This window comes from Lonchura striata, chromosome 4 (genome assembly GCF_050655825.1).
Source record: "Lonchura striata isolate lonStrDom1 chromosome 4, ASM5065582v1, whole genome shotgun sequence".
Lineage (NCBI taxonomy): Eukaryota > Metazoa > Chordata > Aves > Passeriformes > Estrildidae > Lonchura > Lonchura striata.
Genome location: NC_140706.1, coordinates 13,583,867 through 13,605,073, shown reverse-complemented (window position 1 = coordinate 13,605,073; position 21,207 = coordinate 13,583,867). Strand labels below are relative to the sequence as shown.

Here is a 21,207-nt window from a genome sequence, read left to right as displayed (position 1 = left end):
TAACACAAGAAACAAAACACATTAAAATGAAAGTCAACTCTATAAAAATGTGATACTGGCAAAACAAAACAATCAAAAAACCAAAACAAAAGAACTAACCAAAAAACTTAGAAAAGACAAACACAACATAAAACTTAAAGAATGCTCAGCTGCAGAGCAAAAAAGCAAAGCAACAGCCTCTTATGAGTTACTAGCTGTGGAAATCACTGACACAAATCCAACTCAGGTGAAGCAGCAAAAACTCTGTAGCTGAATCTTCAATATCCTTTACATGCATGTCAATACTTTTCAGAACTTACCTTTTTTATAAACAGACTTTAAAAAGCCTGAAATCAAAATGACCCGAGTTGATTTAAGGCATTTGATAGGTCCAAAATTTATATTTAAGAGTTTTTCTTAGAAAACATGGGATAGGATTCATGAACTTTCAAAAGAGGAACACGGTTTACTGGCAAGTTGTTCTTCAGGGACATTTGTTTAATTATAAAGGGGGAAAAAATCCCTCATTATGCAAGCACAGTGAAACAGTTTGGAAGCTGCATGGTTGCACAAATCAAGAACTGCAGTGCATCATCCTGGTGCTGCTGTAGTGACCATCCGTATTCTATAAAGTACTGGCTGCAATTCTGAACTGAAACTCCCAGATGATTTCCTGGAATTTTAGTGTGACTTAGGAGAAAGCAAGTTTAGTTGTCCACGGTTCTGACATTGTTTAGTCTTCCTGTAATGGCTCTAATACAAACAAGCTCAGAACAGAAACAATGACAGAAATAAGGCACGCTACAGAACAGTGTAGTATATGTGTATTCTCACGAGAGAATAAAGACATAGAACAAAATTTTCATTAGGTTAACAGCTTTAACAATTAAGGTAACTGGAAAATTACTTGAACAGTACATCAACAATTTTTAGTGAACTAAAAGGAAGGAGAACACAATCCCACCCATCTCAGGAAATACCAAAATATATGACTGTTGTTTGTTCCAACTTCTGCACAGACAATACATATCTTAAACACTGGGTCTGGACTGATTAGTCAAATTGCAAAGTACAACTCCAAAATAAGGATTCCAAGCATCTAGTTAACAACACACAGTGCATCCAAGACCTGGCCAAATGTGTAATCATGACTGCCTAACTTATCCCTTCTTCTTTGAGGATTCTTTAACTCAAATCTTCCCCTGGATCAAGCACAACAGAAAAAATCATAACTGCTTTGCTGGTCAACTAAGTGTTGTGCCAGGGAATCACAAACATGGCAATGTTGCACTCCTATGTATTATTCTCAGCGGCAGACACGAAAATAGCACTGGGCACAAAGCACATAAGCAGTAATGAACAATCAGTGGCACCAACATTGCTCAGAAGAGCTTCTTCCATCTCAGGCAGTCTCATAGGGTTCCCCAAAAGGGCTCTTGAAAACTCTCACCTCAATTTTTGCAGCTCATCTAAGTTTTTTTCTTCCAAAGAAAGTGAAAACACTTTCTAAGGGTGTAAATTACAGAAGACTGCTGCCTATAATTTTTTAGTACCCATTAAAAATCTTTCCAGAGCACTCTGTTTTGCTCCTGTGCAGGGATACCCTTTGTTACACCACATTTTGCAGTGCAGCCAAACCTAGCTGCTCTATCTAGATTAGCTGAATATTCCCTCTTCACCAGCCAATGAGAAAGAAAACTAAACACCAATGAACATGTGCAGACCTATTACATTTTTCCATGGTTGGTGAATTTATTCAGAGGTTTGGTCTTAACAGATTTTCTGCAGTGTGTTTTCACTTTTGAATTAGTCTGTTTTCATCCATTAAAAACACATTTTTTCCTCACTCATAAATAAGAAAAATTATTCAGTTTTCCCTATCTTATTGCAATTTTCAATTTTTACTATACAGCCTAAAAGTTGTTAACATATTGTATCACCAAGTAAGATTTTAAATTAACAGTTATTTTTTAAAATGTATTTAACTCCCATGAGTGCTTTTATCATTAGTTCCCATAAGGAGGAAAAAAAGGGGTTGATCATCAGATTTTTATGGTAAAAGTAACTGAAGTTCCATGCAGCTAAATTAGTATCAAACTCTAACGTAATAAATAGAAGGGTAAAAAAAATCACTTACTCTCTTAGTGGAGCTACATTTTTTGCTAGCTATTTAGCCACAGATGTTCACACCTACATACATATTTAATATACTGTATTGAGCTTTCTAAAGGCCAAATTACATAAAGCTATAAAGATCAGATCCCCAAAATGATGCATACATGGAATTTAGGAATTTACATTCAAAACTGAGCATCCTTTACTTGGCTGCTGCCTCCCTCTACTCCAGACAATTTCACTATTAAAGATCCAGAGATCCCTGTAACACTGGCTTTTTTTCATCTGCATAGTTCTTTGGAAAATTATGAAATACAAACCTTGCTCGCATTTAAAGCTGATCATGACACAAAATTTACATATTTTTCTTCTTTTCAAAACTAGATCTGCCACACACGAAATACATGCTTTTAGCATGTCTGCAGCATCACTCTCAATTCCCAATGCAATTAAAAATGCATCAAAATGAAAGGCAGCTGTAGGCTTCTCTTCAGCTTGGCACCTGCTTTACAAAGAAGTTTAGAGCAGAGCCTGATGTGTATCTCTGGATCTCCCTGTTCCAGCCACAGACACTATTCTCCATCCTCACCACTGCATTTGCAGATACCTTTCCTCTTCAAACGGTAGTAAGTCATAGCAGTCACACCATTTCACTCAGTTCATTTCCATGTGAGCCAAAAGGATTAGCTGCACCCACCTTCAGCAGCCACCAAACTGGCCTGGCCCATCCAGGCAGATTAGGGAGCACTTCCACATTGCCTCCCACTGACAGTGCTTTGTCAACAGCTACTGTCAGGAAAAGAGGCACAACAAACAGCCAGTACCTTCAGCTCAGAGAGGTTTACAAGATAAGCATCTTGTCCACAGCTCAGTGATGAAAGGTCTCATTCAGGATGTGCAACATAACCTGGAGTTTCACCACCTTCCCAACACAATTCAGAGTACACCTTTCACAAGCAACCCTTGAGACCCTATTCCCATCTCCCCAGAATAGGCTGGAGATCTGCAGATGGGAAATCCCTACGACAGCAGAGATGGGCTGAGTCTCTTCACACAGTGAAAGGAAACAAATCAAATACTGAATTTTCTTCATCTTCATGTCTTTAGGTGTCTTTACACCTAACAAAATGCAGAGTTCCATTAATAGAGCCAGGGATATAAAATACTGAAACACTTTTTATCCATTACTAAACAGCTAGAAAAATGAACAATGTGGCATTAACCTACTGAAGCCTAATTAAATTTCCAAAGCAGATGAATAATCATAGTAGACTTTTTGACTTCCCAGCCAGTAGAAAAAATTCAAAAACAGGAAAAGAACTGGTGCTGGAAGAGTTAATTTAGAATAAAAAAAGTAAGGATTACTTTCATAAGGCATGAAATACACACCAGTTTTGCCTCGGTTTTCAGTAGCAACAGTGACTTTGAACACAAGCAGACAAAACAGCAAAGTAAAACAGATGCATATGAGTAAAAATTATCATAAGAAAACTTGAATTACCATACTGGCTTTGAGATCAAACCATTTTCATCTAAATACAGGAACAGTTTCACCAAATCACATCCTTGATCAGATTCTGTTAGTGTGAATCAGGTGGGGGGTGAGAGACACTACCACGAGACACTACGAAGTGTACAATGAAGAGCCGTGTTTACAGAATATATTATATAAATAGGTGACAAGTATTAATGTCAAAGTAAGCTTACATTACTATGTGCAGTTCTGGTGGTTCAATACCAATGAATACAAAGACTAGCCCAAGAGGAAAACACTGATACGGTAAGAGTTTTGTGGCGTGATGAAAGCTTAGAAGGTACACACATGGAAGACTACTACTTAAACTGAAGGACTGCTAATTATTGGAATGGGATTCTTCCACTACAGCAGATGAGAATAAACACCTTGTGTAGCATTCTCTTGCTGTTTGATCAGGTCAGCAACCTTGAAGCAGACCTTTACCACTTCAGGAGTTGCCTGGAGAATATCAGTTTTTTGGGCGTGACAGAACAAGATGCTTTTTGTTCCATGCTTCAAAGGGATTGTATAGCAACTGTCTCAATAATCTGAATGGGAAAAAGGTTAATAAGGTACATTTAAACTTGCAGTGTAAAATATCATGTACTGCTAATTAAGTGTAAAATATCATGTACTGCTAATTAAGTGTAAATTTACACTTAAGTGTAAAACTAGTAACAATTTATAGTTGTTTCATCATTTCAATATATATCATCACATCTGGCATCACAACCTTCTATAGGTGATATTGCATTATCAGAGTTTGGACATGCTCCCTTTTTGCCCTCAGGAGCTAGTTGCTTTGTCCTGCACATGAGAGACACAAAAAAGAAATATAAGGATCAAAATATGGTGCTTTTAATTTTAGAATTGCTTTCATTCTAATCATAATTCCACAAAAAATGTCACTTATTTTTAATATTGCCATTTGCAAGTCTTTTAATGTTATAGATTAGTTATAGCAACTTCACTTTCAGTCACTGATTACTATCTTTTCCCAACAGAAATTTAATTCAGTGGAAGAGATCATTGACTTCTACAAATCCGTTCCCATAACGCTCATTGATGGAAAGGATCAGTCAGGAAACCACAGAGAACAATGCTACCTCACACATCCATTCAAGTCATGCTGATGTTTTCTGCCTTATTGTCGCTGATTCATCTGTACAGATATAAATAGAACTCTTACTGAAATGTCTCAAAAGTCAGATTAGTCTTTTGAGCAAGGAGCTCCCCATAATATAAGGAAGCATTACAGATATACTCCATTTTTTGATTGTTGCATTTTCACTTTGAGGATACAAGTAAACAATATGTCAAGATATTAATTCACAGGAAGGTATTGAGACCAACTCCTGACACCTTGACAATGACGGACCAATTTGCTTATCTTGCACTCTATGTTCTAACTTCAGATGAAAATTAAACTTGCCCTTGCTTACCTAAATGTCACTGAAACTCTGCTAAGTAGCAAAACCTAATAAAGTATACCACAGTCATTAAATAAATATTCTTGCTTTTAAAAATACACATGAAACACTGTGTGTCAGAGTTCTCACTGTCTAATAATTCCATGTGGTGTGCATGTTTGCTCAACAACAAGCTGTGCTCAGCTGCCACTGAAGTTAGTGTCAGTTGATGCTTATAGGCACTGGAGATTTTAAAGCTAGCTGTGATCATGTAAATTCTATTATTCAATGAGCACTTACTCTTCAGCTTAAGTAGAAGATACTTGTGTGCCATACCTGAGCCTTCAAACACTTACACAGTAGGACCATTATGCAAACAGTCACTTTGAATTCATACCATATGCAAATGTAGAGATAAAAATCTTAAGTACAATGAGTAGATGTACTTCAAAACCAGCAAGAAAACATGTTCCAGTGTGTATGAGCAAAGAACATAAGAATGCGATTATTTTTCCAGAAAAAAAACCCAGAAATATTTATTCATACAATTTGAGTTTTGGAAGGCTAGCTAAATTTTGTAGGTATGTGAAGGCAAACTACAATTCCGTATTTACATGAAGGGATTTTTCTGCACAGCATCGATAATCTTCCTAACCACACTCAGAAGTTTGACTAGGTTGTTGTAATATACAAAAAAAGATGTATTACAATCACCTAGTTACTTTAGAACCTTAGTTACTTTATCCTTATAGAATAGGAACAAGAAGAACAAAACCACTCAAGCCCAAAACCACAGCATTCCAACGCAATTTATGACGTACGAACCAGTGGTACAAACTAGCTCTAAAAAGATTTAGCAGTTAATTGTTATTTTGTTTCAACCTTTTTATTTCTCAATGCTGAGTCAGAAGGGAAGAAAACATCCACTGTAAATTATATCTCTCAAACTGATGACACTGTTAAACCTGAAGGAAATTATTCTGACATAATTTTATCTAGTAAAAGTATTAGAAGCTGCTAAAAGAGTTTAGCAGAGTTCATAACAAAAAGCATGACATAATCTGCTTTAAGAATTTCATAACTGCAATACAATTTAACTTATAAGGTTTTCATGTTGAAAGAAAAAAAAAATCTAAATTAAAAACCATAAAAACCCCAAGGTTTAACAATTTAGGTAACAGATTATGGCAGCAACATACAGATCTTTGCAGATGTTTACTAATGGCAGTGAGGTACAGAGCTTTGCAGATGTTTACTAAAGTAAACAGTAAACTTGCTTACAGAAGACAAGCATTACTAGTATACTTAAACTACCCACAATCCACAAAGCTGAGCAGCAACACTCTCCCCATTCCCCCCAGTACAGCTTTCATGAGCAATGTTCTGATTTTGCCAGTGACAACTCTTACAAACAAAATTCAAAACTATTTATTTGGTAGCTTCTACAGAAACAAAATTAATTCAAACAGTAACCTGGAGTGAAGGAACTAAAACAAAGGAGGAATGCTAACCATGGGGGTTTTTGTGTTGACCATTTCAGTATTCTTTTTTTATGTTATGCTGCAATTTTAAAATGGAAACTATTTTCATCATTGAAAATGCAAATAGCACTGTTAGGTTTGGCATCAAAGAATATGAAGTGGGGAAAAAAAACCCTCTAGTGTACCCATCTAAAAAAATATAATTCCATTTGAATACAAAATGAGAACTGTCATTTCCTTATTATTGACAAAACAGGAAAAACAAAGTTTGTTCTGTGGAATAGTTTTAGTCTGATACAAATGATACAAAAATTTTCCATGTGTACATGATGAAAAGATCTGACTTAAAGCACCAGCTATCAGAAGGATTTTAACACTGTATTGCAAAATTATGGGAAAGCAGTAAGTGGTTTTGAAAGTAAACCTCAGTCAGATGCAGTTTTAAAATATTTACATTCTAGTGTAGATATGATAAATATTTTATCAAAACAATGTATAATCTGCTGGAGTATATAAAAAAATATTTCCAGCTAAACTGTTTACAAAAATGCACCATCAGTTAAAAGAGTTAGGGACTACCAGTTTACCAGAGAAGTCCCAATTCAAACATGGAACACACATCCAGCATTAGAATCAGTATTGATTTTCATATTTCTAAAACTGTAACACATTATTTTAATTGTAAGTATGTGCTTCAATATACTTTATTCTATATGATTCTAAATTGATGTAAAATTGACAAGATGAAGAGAAACATCCACAGCTCACATACAGAAACAGTAACTTCAGTGTCATCCATCCCTATTTTTACTAAAAAGCTGTCATTTGGCCCTGATTTAGAGAAGTGTTTAAGCAACTGAGCAATGTTTACACTGCACTGAAGTCAGTACGTATCAGACATAATCTGTAACTAGGCACATGCTTGTATGAATTTGAGGCCTACAAAAAATAAATTGTAACAACATCCAAATTCTTAAGTATGATGAAAGATTGCACTGAAAATCTGGTTCAACACTGTCAATGTAAAAGCTGTGCAACTTGGCTTTTCAGTTTGAAGTCTTCAACAAGCTCCCTAGTAAATAAGCTCACCAGCTAGAGTTCTAACCAAATACCAAGTCTGTAAATGCTTCTATCACACACAAGGTGGTACAGAGTTTATGTTTGTCTAATACTATTTTAGAACAGCCTTCACACCATATAGAGAAGTGCTTTACACTATCAGCCTAAGCCTGATGGTATTCTGGCTTGATGGCACAGAATCCTGACAGTGTTCTGCTCCCTTGCATCTACACAATACAGTCTAGGTAGAGACTCAGTACTAAACAAAATTCATTTTTTCAGTGTTATCAGGAGGAACTGATTCCATAGATTTTTCATTTACACCCTTGTACCTCCTCTGAAGTCATCAGAAGTGTTTTTATTTCACTGAAACACAGCACTTGCATTTAAATTTTACTTTATATGCATAGTGCTTAATTTGCCACTAAAACCTATGACATACACTTGCTGTCCATGGAGGACCAAAGGTGCATTTCCATACAGATGCGCTTGATCTCTGAAACACCATGCTGTAATAAAGCAAACTAAACCCTGTTAAATTTACAAAGTTCTCATAATCTAAGATTTTAATCCATACAGACCTAGCACAAACCACATACAGAACAGTATCCTAAAGTAACTAGAAAGATGTTTGCATAGCAAATCTTCTTCAAATTTCTCCTATGGAGCAGATGAAGCTGACCTCCAATACAAATTTCAATCACAAGAGTGCAAAGTGGTGCCTAATCCTCACTATCAGCTTCTCTATCTCACTGTACTTCTACTCTCTTCTTCACTTTGCTAACAGCAGAGGACTTTTGGCAAAATAAAGCAGTTTTTTTCCATCCTCCATTCCAAGCAAGTTAGTGTCACTCATTAAAACCAAGAGGGGAAACGTCCCCCAGGCTCTCACTTAATGTTTTCTTGCTTGAAGAGAAAGAACATCCCAACCCTTGGTTGCTTCTGTTAAGTGTCTCTGTCCATGACTAATCCATTCTTCTTGGTCCATATATACTCTCCCACAAAACCAACACTTAAACAGACATCGAAGTGCTTCAGCTGGCGACGTTTCCACCACTTGGTAGTTGTTTTTGTGGGTCTTTTTTAGCTTCATTTTTAGCATACTCTGCTTTTTTGCTTGGTTTCCTATCTCAGCATTCTGAAGAGTAAGACGCTTTCGATAACGTTTGACACCAAGACAACTACTTGTCCTTTCTGACAGAACTACTTTCAGGACTTGACCTTTATACTTGTTGATAGTCTTCATAACATTAATTATCTCTGGTGAATCAACATCAGGATGGTTTAGTACCACAACTGGTTGATTACGACGAGGGCATTTTATCAACTGATTTGTTTTCAGAGGAAGAAGTCGAAGACGTCTTGCTGTCAACAGGTATGACATATCAGAACTTGAAGTGGTTTCTGACTGAGCTCTTGTTTTCCTCTTAGGAAGTTCTCTGAAGCTTGTTTGTTTTGCCTTATTTTTGGGACTTTTTGAATAAGGCTTGCTTTGCTTGCTCACTTCAATGCTTTTCTGAAATGGTACACCAGTTTGCTTGCTGTTGTTTTTAGTACTTGCCTCTCGCTTTGGTCTCTGCCTGAGTGATATAGTTTGGGACTCAGCATTTGGTTCGCTCTGATTAGGCAAACATGGGAAACTACTGCTGAGTGTCTCAGAAACACTGACGGGAACTGGGCGAGGCAGAAACATTTCATTGTGATGCACAGGAGTTGATGTTTCACTCCTGTTTTCTATTCCATAGGAGCTTTGACTGCTAGTAGCATTCAGCACTCTCAGCATTGTCCCTTTGGGGATAAACACTGGGGTAGCAACGTGGGAATTTTTAGTCACCCTGCTTTTAGAAGATCTTGCAAATGTAAAGAGCTGGTCTTCATTGTGTTCTTCATTACTAATCACACTTCTTCCACCATGTGCTTCAGACAAAGTTGCAGGTTGTTCCACTTCAGTGGCACAAACAGCTCCCTCACAGCTTGCTGAACTTTCTTGAGGCAAGAGCAACTTTTTACTGGAAGCCTGGCATCTCAAGGGCATGGATTTCATGTTAGGTTCAGCAGCAGACATGAGTTGAGCAATCTTTCTACACAGCAATGTTGCTGATTTCTTCCTGTGTCTTGTGTCATCCCATCTGACATCCTCTGGAACATTTTCAGTCCCAGAGCTAAGAGAAAATACAGATGAAATAACAGGTCCTTCTAAAGGACTGCCTTTATTTTCCATCTTCTGTAGTTCAAGTGATTTCAGAAGATGATTACTCTTTTGGCTTATGGTTTCAGTTCTCTTTACTTTGCTCAAGCCAAAAGTTATATCCTCAAAAGCTGGAGTTTTAGTAATGTGAAAGTTTTTTCCTGCTTCAGAAGATGTAATAGATTTTTCATCAAAACCCTTTCCAGCTAAATGTGCTTCGTTAGAGCTGACTGGTAGACTCCTACATTCTTTGTCAACCCTCTTCACAGACAATGTATCCTTTTCTTTATGGACAGCAGAAAAATTCTGGCCCTCCTGAGCAGCTTGTACTGAAATATTCTTGGAACTTTTACCTTCGGAAATGAAAGCGTGTTTTGGACAGTATGTATCTTCACCTTCTTCATAACAATATATATCGCTCTGCAAGCTGTTTTGTCCATCTACTTTCCCCCTTGAGGATTTAGTATCACTTTTTTTTTCAGCGCTGTTCATCACCAGAGATGGAGAACGAAGTTCTATAACACCTGAATGGACATCACTACCTTTCACCAAATGAAAGCATAATTTTGATTTGTCTTCCCTCTGAATAGCTACAGAGCTATAGCCTGAGAGCTGAGAATCAGAAGAACAAAAACATTCCGAATTCTTGTCATACGTACTATCCAAATTAAGCTGGTTACTAACACTGGATAATTTGTTTACATTCACTTCCATAGTTAGTAACTCATTTTTACACACAGAAGTTTTATTTACTTCTGCAGATTGTTCTATACCTTGATTCTCAAATTCCTCTTCTGCACAGTTCACAGGTTTGTAAGCTGCTTCTTTCATAGGAATTAGTTTAAGAACCAGCTGTTGTGCTCCATTCACTATTTTAAGTTCTACTATCTGAGCTAAACAGTTGGAAGGAACTACAAGTTCAGATGGTGCAATTACTGTTAAAGGCATCCCAGGTTGTAAAGGCTCGGTTTTTGGAGAATAAACCTCAACCTCCACACTTTGATTCTCACATACACTCATTGCAGATGGCTCCAATATTGTCTTATCCTGGACCGATGATGTGTTTATGCTACATTCTACATTTTGAGACAAGCAGACTGTTTTAGTTGCCTTACTTGGAATATCACAAACCATATTTGATGACAAATTTGAAAGTTCATTTTGGAAACGAATTTTATTGTATTTCTGCTTTTTACATAAAGTGCTTTGACTCTGTTTCTTTTGCTTGTGGTTCATGAGAGTATTTGACAGCCGTTTTCTGGGTGTTTCATGTACTCTCCTTGTATGTTTAACTATATAGTCATGTCTAACAGCACCATATTCACAGTACTCACACTGATACGGAAAGGTTCCAGTGTGTTTCACCAAATGTCTCTGGAATTCTCCTTTGGTGTAGGATACATAACTACAGTGGGAACAAAGAAACTTAATTTCTTCATGTTGCCCTACATGCTTTTTATACTGTAAAGGATCCTTTGTTGAAAATCTGCATTTATCACAGTAGTATTTGCCTGGCAGAAAATTTTTTACTTTAAACGTTTTTTGGGTTTTACTTGGAGTTTTTCTTTCATGTTTTTCATAGTCTGCAGCATTGGCACCCTCAGGAACAAAATCAAAAGCTGGTGGTTTAATATGACTGCACTTCTTGCAGATGAAATTTTTGTCTTCAGTCCACCCAAGCTTCTTGTGCTTCTCTATATCTTGCATTGAAATTTTCTGAACATTTCTGCACTTTATGCAGCTTATCAATGACAACTTATTGTTCTCAGCCTCAGTTCCTTGGTAACAGCAGTTTTGGTCATCTGCCCCTTTTGACAGATTTGTTTTATCATCAGATTGTTTTGGGGATGTAGTTAAAGAATTGTTTTTATCATTAATTTGGTCAGGGTACAATCTTGGTAAAATTTCCCTCATTTTTTTCAACTGCATTTCAGATGAAGCAACTCTGCACCATTTTCATTAAACAAAACAGCAGCAGACAAAATGTTTTCTTGGTATCAGTCCTGTGTACGTTTCTTGTCAATCAATCATTCAGGCTACCAATCTGTAGAATATAAGCTTTGGAAGAAATGATGCTCAAGCAACTGCATCCGCATTATATTCCACGTTCTTAGGCAATCAGCTTGCAGCACTAAAGAATAAAAGCAGAACATTAAGTCAATTAAGATTCAATGATCACTGAAATACAATGAACTAATAATTGAACTATTAGTGGACTACAGATGAATTACAGAGTGCAATTCTACTGTTAATATACCACTGATTGTATTCTGCATATACAACCAGGAAGTCATACCAAATCAAATAATCCTTTAACATTTGCTCTCATTCAAAACATTCCCAAATTCATATAATTACCTGCTATGCATAAAAACCTGAAGAGTTTATGGTATTTCTCCCATGTCATGAAAAATTTTACACTTAAGAAACATATTTATAAGCCAAACAAGATACTTGATAACAGAACTGAACAGCAAAGTATGATTTCAGTTCACATATAGCCCTCAACTCAGGACAAAATATCATGAAACATGCAAGTTCCATTCATATATAAACAGGAAAACAGAATGTGACTACAATGGTTACTAGAAACACAGAACTATTAGTCTGTTTTTAAATAAAAGAATTTTTAAGTTAGCATGGAAATTTCTAACATACAGAAGAAGTTATTTTCTAATCAGTGCCAATGTTTCAGATACAAACAGTCTTGAACACTAATTCATAACAAAATGTGATTTATGCTTCACATGTTCTCAAAGTAATGAAGTCAAAACAATCTGTGCCTGCAAAATTAATTACTTTTTCTTCTATTAATATTACAGTATAATCACTTCTATATATGTGGACAAGCATATAAATAATTCACTTCATCCTAATATAACAGAATGTCAATCAAGCAAAATAAACAATGCAACATAAGGCAGAGGGAGATCAGTAATATCGCTGTAAAACACCAAATTAACACATGCAATATGTTTGGTCCACAGGTTCCAGCACTTTGTCTCTCTACTGTATTTAACAGGAAGACGATCTCAGCCTTTAACCTTTTGGCAAGACTATGAGACCACTATTACTTGGAAAATAAACAATTAAATTAGGCTTTTGAGGCATACATGAAGTCCAATCAACACCTTTCTTATTCTAATATCATTAGTTATAGACATACTGTTGCACACACTTCCATCCACAAACATATTCAATTGCATGAGGTTACTTCTGTTTTCCAATACACTCTAAAAAAGGCTTCTGCTTCTGAAGTCCAGATCCTCACCAAATCTACCCACAGAGATCAGGGCCTGATTTGGACTCCAAAACCAAAGTGCTCAGTTCACTTAAGCAGCTTCCCATCACAATAATCATACTGTAATTGAGAAATTAAACTATGGTACTGGAAAGACATTGAGGTGCCCGAGTGAGTCCAGAGAAGGGCAACAGAGCTGTGAAAGCTCTAGAGAGTAAATCTTACAAGGAGTGGTTGAGGGAACTGGGGGTGTCAAAAAGGAAGCTCAGGGGAGACCTTACTGCTCTCTGTAACTACTTGAAAGGAGGCTGCAGCCAGGTGGGTGTCAGCCCCTTCTCCCAGGTAGCAAGTGACAGGAAGAGAGGAAATCGCCTCAAGCTGCACCAGACCACATTTAGATTGAGTATTAAGAAAATTTTTTCCTTGAAAGGGTTGTCAATAATTAGAACAGGTTTCCTGTGGAGGTGGTGGAGTTACCTCCTGGGGATGGAATCCCCATCCCTGGAGATATTAAAGACCTGTAAACTGGGCACTCAGGGACATGGTTCAGTGGTCAGCTTGGCAGTGCTGGGTTACAGGTTAGACTTGATGATCTTGTAGGTCTTTTCCAGCCCAAATAATTCTGTGATCTCCCCAGTGGTTTGACAGGACTAAATACCTGATCCAAGGAGGTTTTCCTGCATATTATGTGTTCACAACCCAGAAAGCAACCATACTATTGCATCAAAAGCAGCATAGCCAGCACATTGAGAGAGGCAATTCTCTCACTCTGCTCTCATGAGACCCTCCCTGGACTGCAGCTGCATCCAGCTTTGGGGCTCCCAACACAAGGAAGTGCCTCTCCTCTGGACCCATTCAAAGCTTATCACAGGGCTGATGCACTTCTCCCATGAGGACAGGCTGAGAGAGTTGGGGTTGTTCAGCATAAAGAGGTGGCTTCACAAAGACCTTAAAGTACCTTCAAGTACTAAAAAGGGGCTTTCAAGAAGGCTGCAGAGCGACTTTTCACAAGGGCATGCAGTGGTAGGACAAGGGGACATAGCTTCAAGCTGAAGAAAGGAAGATTTAAATTAGATATTAGGAAGAAATTCATTACTGTGCGGACGGTGAGGCACCGGAACAGGTTGTGCAGAGAAGTTGTGGATGCCCCATCCCTGGCAGTGCTCAAGGCCAGGCTGGATGGAGCCCTGAGCAGTCTGGTCTAGTGGAAAGCATTCTTTCTCATGGCAGGAAGTTGAACTATGTCTCTTCCAACACAAACCACTCAGCGAGTCCATCATCTTCCTTGTACTGCATCAACATCCATGACTGATACATCAATGCTGCCCTAAAGATAGGGCTCTTCAAAGTGTTCTGATGTAACCACAAACATCAGTAAGTTAGAAAACTGGTTGGGGCAACATAACAAACTTCTCACTCTTAAGCAGATGGATGGGTGTACACTAAAACTCCTTAGTGGGCAGCTCTAGAACTGTAGTAATCTCATCTCATTGCAACGCAGACAGCTGTGAAAATACACACAATCTGAAAAACAAATCAATGGCAGTGTTGCAGAAAAGAGGAAAGTACACATGACTGCTGTATCATGATCTGGAGGATTTTCTTCAAGCAATTCTAATGTGGATGACATTATGTGCTTTATCATCCAGATTCTAAAGAAGACTGAAAAGCACAACATTTGCAGTAGTTCAGATGGAACATCCTTCCCTGGTTACTACCATTTTCTAGACTTAAGACTAACCCGCTGACATGCAAGTGTGGTGGCAGGCCTGTTCAGGACATCCACTGTTTTATTTCAGGAGAAAGAAGATAAGAGATCTTGATATGTTCAAGATCCAGACCAAAGATGCTTTATGCATTTCTATACAGCTTTAAGAAAGAAGTAACATGGCATCTGAAAGGAAACGGGGAAATTATGTCAGTATTTGCCTTTTTCTGCTGTTAACATCTATCCATTAATACTGAAACCGCCCTCCATGTGAACTCACTGAAAGCTAAGTATAGAGAATTTATGCCATCAACATCCCTGACCACAAAAAAAGTATAAACCCAGAGAATTTTCTTGTGTTTTTTAAACTCTGTAGATTTCACTTTATGGGAGAACATAAAAAATAATCCACAACCTTTAAAGGGCAAGAAAGTACAAGAAACACAGTCCAACATTTTCAGAACATTTCAACTTAACAGTTCTGGGCTTCTCAGTCCAAGACTATGCCAGAAAAATTTAACAGAGGTAATTCGAAGAACAGGCTACCAATCCTTCCAAATTTTTCCAATTCAGACAGCTATATGTAGGAAAGTCTGCCATGGTTTAAGCCCAAAACCATGTTTTCATGCAGACCTGTGACAAATATTGTTGCTGGAATGCGGGTTCCCAGCGTTGGTGTGCCAGGCTGATCCCAGGCAGCAGCCAAGCAGCCACAGAGCCGCTTCCTGCTGTCCCACCCTCCCCTCCCTCAGGAGCAAGGAGAGCAAAGGGAAGAAGCACAGGAAAGTTTATAGGTCAGGACAAAGGCAGTTTAACAGAAGGAAAGAAGCAGGGAGGTGACAGAAGGGAAATCACTCACCACCTTCCACAAGCAAACCAATGCCCAGCCAGTCTCTGAGCAGCAGCCACCCTGGAAGGCAACCCCCCTCTGCTTCCAGTTTTCATGGCTGAGCACAGCCCTGCATGATGTGGACTACCCCCAGACCAATTCTGGGCAGCTGTCCCAGCTTTGTGCCCTCCCAATCTCTTGCCCACCCCACGTCTAATCAATAGAGTTGGGCGGGAAGAAAACCTTGACATTGTGCAAACATTGTTCAGCACCGGTGTGTTACCAAGACTGTTTTAGCCACAGATCCAAAACAGCACTGTACAGGCTGCTTTCAAGAAATTTAACTCCATCCAGCCAGACCCAGTAAAGGGTAAAAAAACCAACTGAATAACCAGCTGATGTCAAAGTAACATCTCTACTGTCTTCCTAGCTAGCTTTTCACCATATACCTTTAACATTGACCAGTTAATAACAAAGGTTTTGATACAAACAGCTCCAATTTATACTTATTTTGGATAAAACAAGCCCAAAATTATATTGTAATTTCATGCCTGCATTAAAAATATTTTTTTTCTAGTTATTTCAGAAATCCAAGATCATCAATGTACACAGGGAGGTGAACATTACATACATTCACTCCATACCACTGGGGAAGGTGGGGAGGGGGAGGAATTCCCCTAAAGATTTGTTTTTGTATTTGAAGGATTGGCAGAAACATGTTTCAGAAGATTTAATTAAAAGACAGATAGTTGATTTTTGAGTTATAATCATATATTGGTCTGTGCACACAGACCAGCCCAAAGATATCATTAAAGGAAGACCTCGAAGTCTGCAAAGAGTCTTAATGGCAAACACAGAAATGGGACAGATGAAAAATGAAATAAGAGACACTAAAAGTGTCAAAGTCAATTCCAGTTACGGTCTTCACAGGAATGAATTCAGAAAAAAATATTAAAATATTAAGAAATACAACAAAGTACCCAAATTAGGAAACATTCAAAAAAATTAGAGACCCTAGTTTGGAGAGGGAAAAAAAAAAAAAAAAACACATATGGAAAAAAGACATCACACAAAAGATAAACCAAATTTTCCCATTCACTCCTACCAAACACCTGCAATCCAGTGACATTAAAAGGTCAGACATTCAACAAAACAAACATTTCTGCCTTTCACACAACAATATCGTATCTTGAACTTTGCCGCTCAAGACACAAGAAATTAACAGATTCACAGAAATTAAAAGGCATTGCAAACTCTGGATATCCCAGGTACATAAAGGTTAAAAAACAAAGATCCATCAAAACAAAGGAAAATAGGATCAAACATCCTCTGCAGCCTGACTATGCCAAATTCAACCAGTACAAGGGTTTTTGCAGTAGGTTATAAACCACTGATGTAGCCACTGTCAGACTGGAAATTTCTCTTTACTTCAAATACATCAAAAATTTGTTCATCATTTCAAAGAAAAATATGTACATTCCAGGGCTTCTGTTTCCTTTAGCTCAAACTACATGCTGCTATCAATGCAAAGGGTGTGATGAGCAGGATGCATGTAGCCTATGTGATCAAATAAATGAGCCCTTACTTCGGCAAAGCACACAGGCACAAAGATCACAGACTGCAGCCAATAATCAGGGTGTGCTTTGGTACTGAAATGCCCATATAAGTCACCCCTAAGAAAAAGAAGTTTAAGCAGATTTGGAAGACACTGTGCATCACAGCATCAGGAGGATGCAGTGTATAAAATTTGAGCCATGGTGAAAAATTTCAATCAATTTCTATATATGCTTAAAATTACCTTGCCTGTATTTGGCACTTATATATACATATATATATATATATATATATATATATATATATATACATTTATATATACATACATATATATACTGACTGTTTAACATCAACTATTTCTGTTCAGCAGAGTTAACTGTTCTACTGACCCAACTACATGGCTGCCAATTACCAGTCACTCATTTTAGGCCTAATGACTGGGAGAGAGCCAAAGTGCTTCACTCAAGTATTACATATTGCATTAATTAAAATAATTAATTTTGTATTAAAAAACAAACAATTTAAATGCACCAAAAAAATGTCATCTACAAGTATTTCTTCTTAAAAAGCCATTTTGTCTTCTCACAATAACAGCTAATCACATAGTCGTAACAGTTCTTGGTTTTTAGCTGAAATTCACATGAGGTTTTTCAAAGCAAACTGAATGAGGATTGACAATGCAGACAATTAAGAAGAGCAAGGATGATGCACCAAGTTGTTAGAGCTCATTTTTATTAAAAAATATACAGTTCTTTCACTCTATAGAAAAAAATAAATTACACTTAAAATGTTGATTACTTACAAAGTCATACAAAACACCGTTTGAAAGGAAATCACTATTTTTTTGAATGCATAATTGAAAAATTGACCGATCTACTAAGATTTTTTTGGCATTGTATGGACACAGGTACATGTATGTACCATGCAGCATTCTACTGAAATGGAGGTCTGCTTCCCTGCGGCTCTAGGAACAAGGCCTAGCTTTATTTGTATCTGAAAGATACACATTTCTGTCATAACATTCAACTGCTTGGTGGTCTTCCTGCAATAAGCTAAACAAGGCATTACCAAAAAACTACTAACAAAAGCAGTATTCTACACAGCTCAGATATGTTTATACAGTTGTTTATCATTACATGTATGATCAATTTATTTTAATCTGTGGTGTTCATTTCATCATTTCACACAATTTAAAACGATTTTCAAAGTCTTTCTGCATATCCACAGCATACTGACTAGTACAAAGCATTACTCTACTCTTGAGTTCTAAGGCCTGTAGGAAATACAGCAAGGAAGTATGGCACTGAAGAAAATGGGAGAGGGAAGAGACCCATTAAAAGCACATATCCCTCCATGCCCAGATCTCCAAGCACTCATGTAGATGTTAAAATTGATTTCCACAGATTTCATTCCTGCTAAAATTAGCCACATACTGTTTGTACGTGCAAGAAAAGATCCTTGACTGTAACCACCTACTGCAGTAACAATGCACAACAGACTGCTAGAAAAATCCTGTAAAACACCATTAGTCTTCTCAACTATAAAGCAGACTTTTTAAATTAAATGTACATTGCACGACATTTTGGCTACATCTACGTTAACACTGGCTTATTTATTTAGAAGAAAATCGGTTTATACGTCTAAATTATTTTAAGCGTCCAATGAAATACTTTTCAATGATAGACTGTCTTGCAACAAAATTCAATATGGGATTCAATTAAGCCAATCTTATGCCCAAAGACTCAAAAGAACCTTATTTGCACACAAAACACAGGATGTTCTGTTTTGCTGATGAATACATTTACTAACCCGACAGCTCCTTTTCTTCAGGATGACCAAGACGACAAACCTGGACAACAGCTTTAGTCCATCCGAGTCCAAAGCGGCCTGATGGCGTCCCCGATTCAGCAACGCCAGCCCTCCTTTCCCTGGGCACGCCGCCCCCGGCCCGGCTGCCGGCCCCGCGCCCGCGCGGCCTCCCCGGGGCGCTCCCGCGCGCGGGCCCGAGCGCGCCGCGGGGCTGCGCTGGGGGCGCGCAACCTCCGCCCGCCGCCGCCGCGCGCAGTGCCGCCGCCGGCCCGCAGGGGGCAGCACCGCGCGCCGCGCCCGCCCCGCGCGGCCGCCCGGCGGGAGCGGCGGGAGCGGCGGGAGCGGCGGGCCGGGACTCACCTGGCTCGGAGCGCGGCGAGGGCGATGGAGGAAGGGCCGCGTCCCTCGGCGCCGGCCCCGCCGGCCGCCGCCGCTCCCGTTGTGTCCGGACACGGGAGAACGCAGCGCCGCCCCGCGTCCTGCGCGGCCGCTGCCGCCCCGCCCTGCGGCGCTCATTCCGGCAGGGCGGGCGAGCGAGCCCCCCGCCGCCGGCCCGGCCCGGCCCCGGCCGCGCGGCGGCGGAACTGACCTCAGCGCGCCCCGCCCGCCGCGCGTAGAGCTCTACCGAGCGTGCCGGGCTCTACCGGGCCATACTGAGCGATCCCGAGCGCTGCCGGGCTCTACCGGGCGATCCCGAGCGCTGCCGGGCTCTACCGGGCGATCCCGAGCGCTGCCGGGCGCGGCACTGCCCCGGGCCGCGCTGCCCCGCGGAGAGCGCAGCGATGGCAGCCCCGGCCCGCCGCATGAGGAGCCGGGCCGGCGGCCGTCCCTCCGCGCCGACACAGCAGGCCGAAGGAAGCGCTGTGCTTCCCAGTAGCCTCTCCACGGCCCTGCCCGTTCCATTGTGTTGAGCCAGGGCACGCATTTCACGGGCACCGCTCGATGAAGTACTACAATGATGTAGTTGTCTATTTTTCTGTCCTTTTTATGAGATCCAGATGTCTTTTGAAAGAAAGTATTCTTAGCAAAATTTGAAGGGAGAAAAAGTGGATTTAACTGACTGCATGTTGCCCTATAAAGTACCTTTGATGTCGCTGCATTATCAAATCGCTCCACTTTAAAAACAAATCATTACCAGCACAGGGCCCGAAGTCTTGTCAGATGAGGTCTTTGAAATGAGTTTTCTCATACATGTCTTCAAAGTTGAGCTCTGTTGCTGTGACACATTTTCTGATCTGTTCTCTACTAGAATTATTTGAGAATGCTTGGTCTTGTCTAGGCATGGACATACATCCTCAGGGATCTTGGATTTTGGAAGGCTCTTCGGGTCACAAAAAAAAAAAGAAAAGGGAAAGCTATATACAGGGCAGTTTTGGGGGAAAGAATACTCTCAATTATAACTTCTTTAATTCCAAAATGAGATCTTGCCTTCAGGAGTCTGTTACATCTTTTGATTAGCAGTGTAAGAAAGCATTCCCAATGGCGATTTGGAACACTGTAGTTTACTGAATATCTTTAAACTTGTGAAAAAAAATTTCTGGCTGATAGAGCCTTTTGGGATTTCTAGAAGGTTTTTGACAACAATGGTAAAAGAAAACTGTAATGGCATAAGACCAAGTGTCTTGGTATGAATAGCTGGTTAAAGGAATGAGCATGTGGTCCTTGTAGCACAGAGATGGCAGGTGCCCTGCTGCATCAGTGTCTGCTTGGACCTGCTCAACATACAAGTGACTTGAAAAGGGAGCTGGGCACTACAGCCTTCTGTTCATAGCAAGCTATTGAGGGACCTGAGGACAAAAACCCACTAAAGATCTAGGAACGACATTATGCAGCTGATTAACTAGATAGTAAAATGCAGATTAGATTTTGGATAGATAAAGGTGATGCACAGTGAAGGAAAATATCCTGACTTCAAATAAAAAATCAACTCTTAAGCTGACCAGTACTGTAGAGGAGCAAAATCTTGGCCTTAGAAAAGGTTTTTGTGAAAATCTCACTTCAGTGCTTAATTAAGTTGATAAAAATAAGCCTTATGCGGAGATTTGGAAAAAAAACAGAGAATAAAGCAGTTTAATGCTGCTGTGTAAATTCATGATTTAACACATTTTAAAAGCTCTTTGAGTTTTTAATTTCCCTCAGCTCAGGAAATAGTAGTGGAAAAAGGTTCAGTGAAAGGTAAAAAGGATGATCAAAGATACTTTACCCTCAACTACACAAAAGGAACAACTAAGGAATCTTCTATCTGAAGCAAAAAAAAAAGAAAAAAGGTTACTATTGATAAAACAAAGGGCTAAAAATCATAAGTGATCATTGTAATTT

The 21,207-nt window shown here is 39.1% G+C and overlaps 2 protein-coding genes across 5 annotated transcripts in view; one reads left to right on the top strand and one right to left on the bottom strand.

The window, feature by feature from the left end:
* Nucleotides 1-9,276, top strand: part of CLNK (cytokine dependent hematopoietic cell linker) — a 38,509-nt gene extending 29,233 nt beyond the window's left edge. Inside the window, exon 17 of one of the 2 annotated variants that reach the window (XM_085577699.1) lies at nt 4,615-9,276. In XM_085577699.1, the coding sequence (XP_085433825.1) occupies nt 4,615-4,743 (129 nt within the window). In that variant the 3' untranslated portion in view covers nt 4,744-9,276. The remainder of the gene's footprint in view (nt 1-4,614) is intronic. The other variant, XM_031504576.3, reaches the window with a different exon arrangement.
* ZNF518B (zinc finger protein 518B) lies at nt 6,425-19,442 on the bottom strand. 3 transcript variants are annotated; one of them, XM_021554310.3, is made up of 2 exons: nt 19,249-19,442; nt 6,425-11,878 (listed from the first exon to the last, which is right to left on the bottom strand). In XM_021554310.3, exon 2 carries the CDS (start codon nt 11,674-11,676, stop codon nt 8,452-8,454), a length of 3,225 nt encoding a protein of 1,074 aa, XP_021409985.2. In that variant the 5' UTR covers nt 11,677-11,878; nt 19,249-19,442; the 3' UTR covers nt 6,425-8,451. The 3 variants fall into 3 exon arrangements, with proteins under 3 accessions (XP_021409985.2, XP_021409986.2, XP_021409984.2); XM_021554311.3 differs by lacking the exon at nt 19,249-19,442 and adding an exon at nt 18,929-19,086; XM_021554309.3 differs by lacking the exon at nt 19,249-19,442 and adding an exon at nt 18,889-19,082.
* Nucleotides 19,443-21,207: the final 1,765 nt, after the last annotated feature.

Excerpts from the sequence above, each read along its gene's own strand:
- ZNF518B (XM_021554310.3), bottom strand. The coding sequence starts at position 11,676 with ATGCAGTTGAAAAAAATGAGGGAAATTTTACCAAGATTGTACCCTGAC.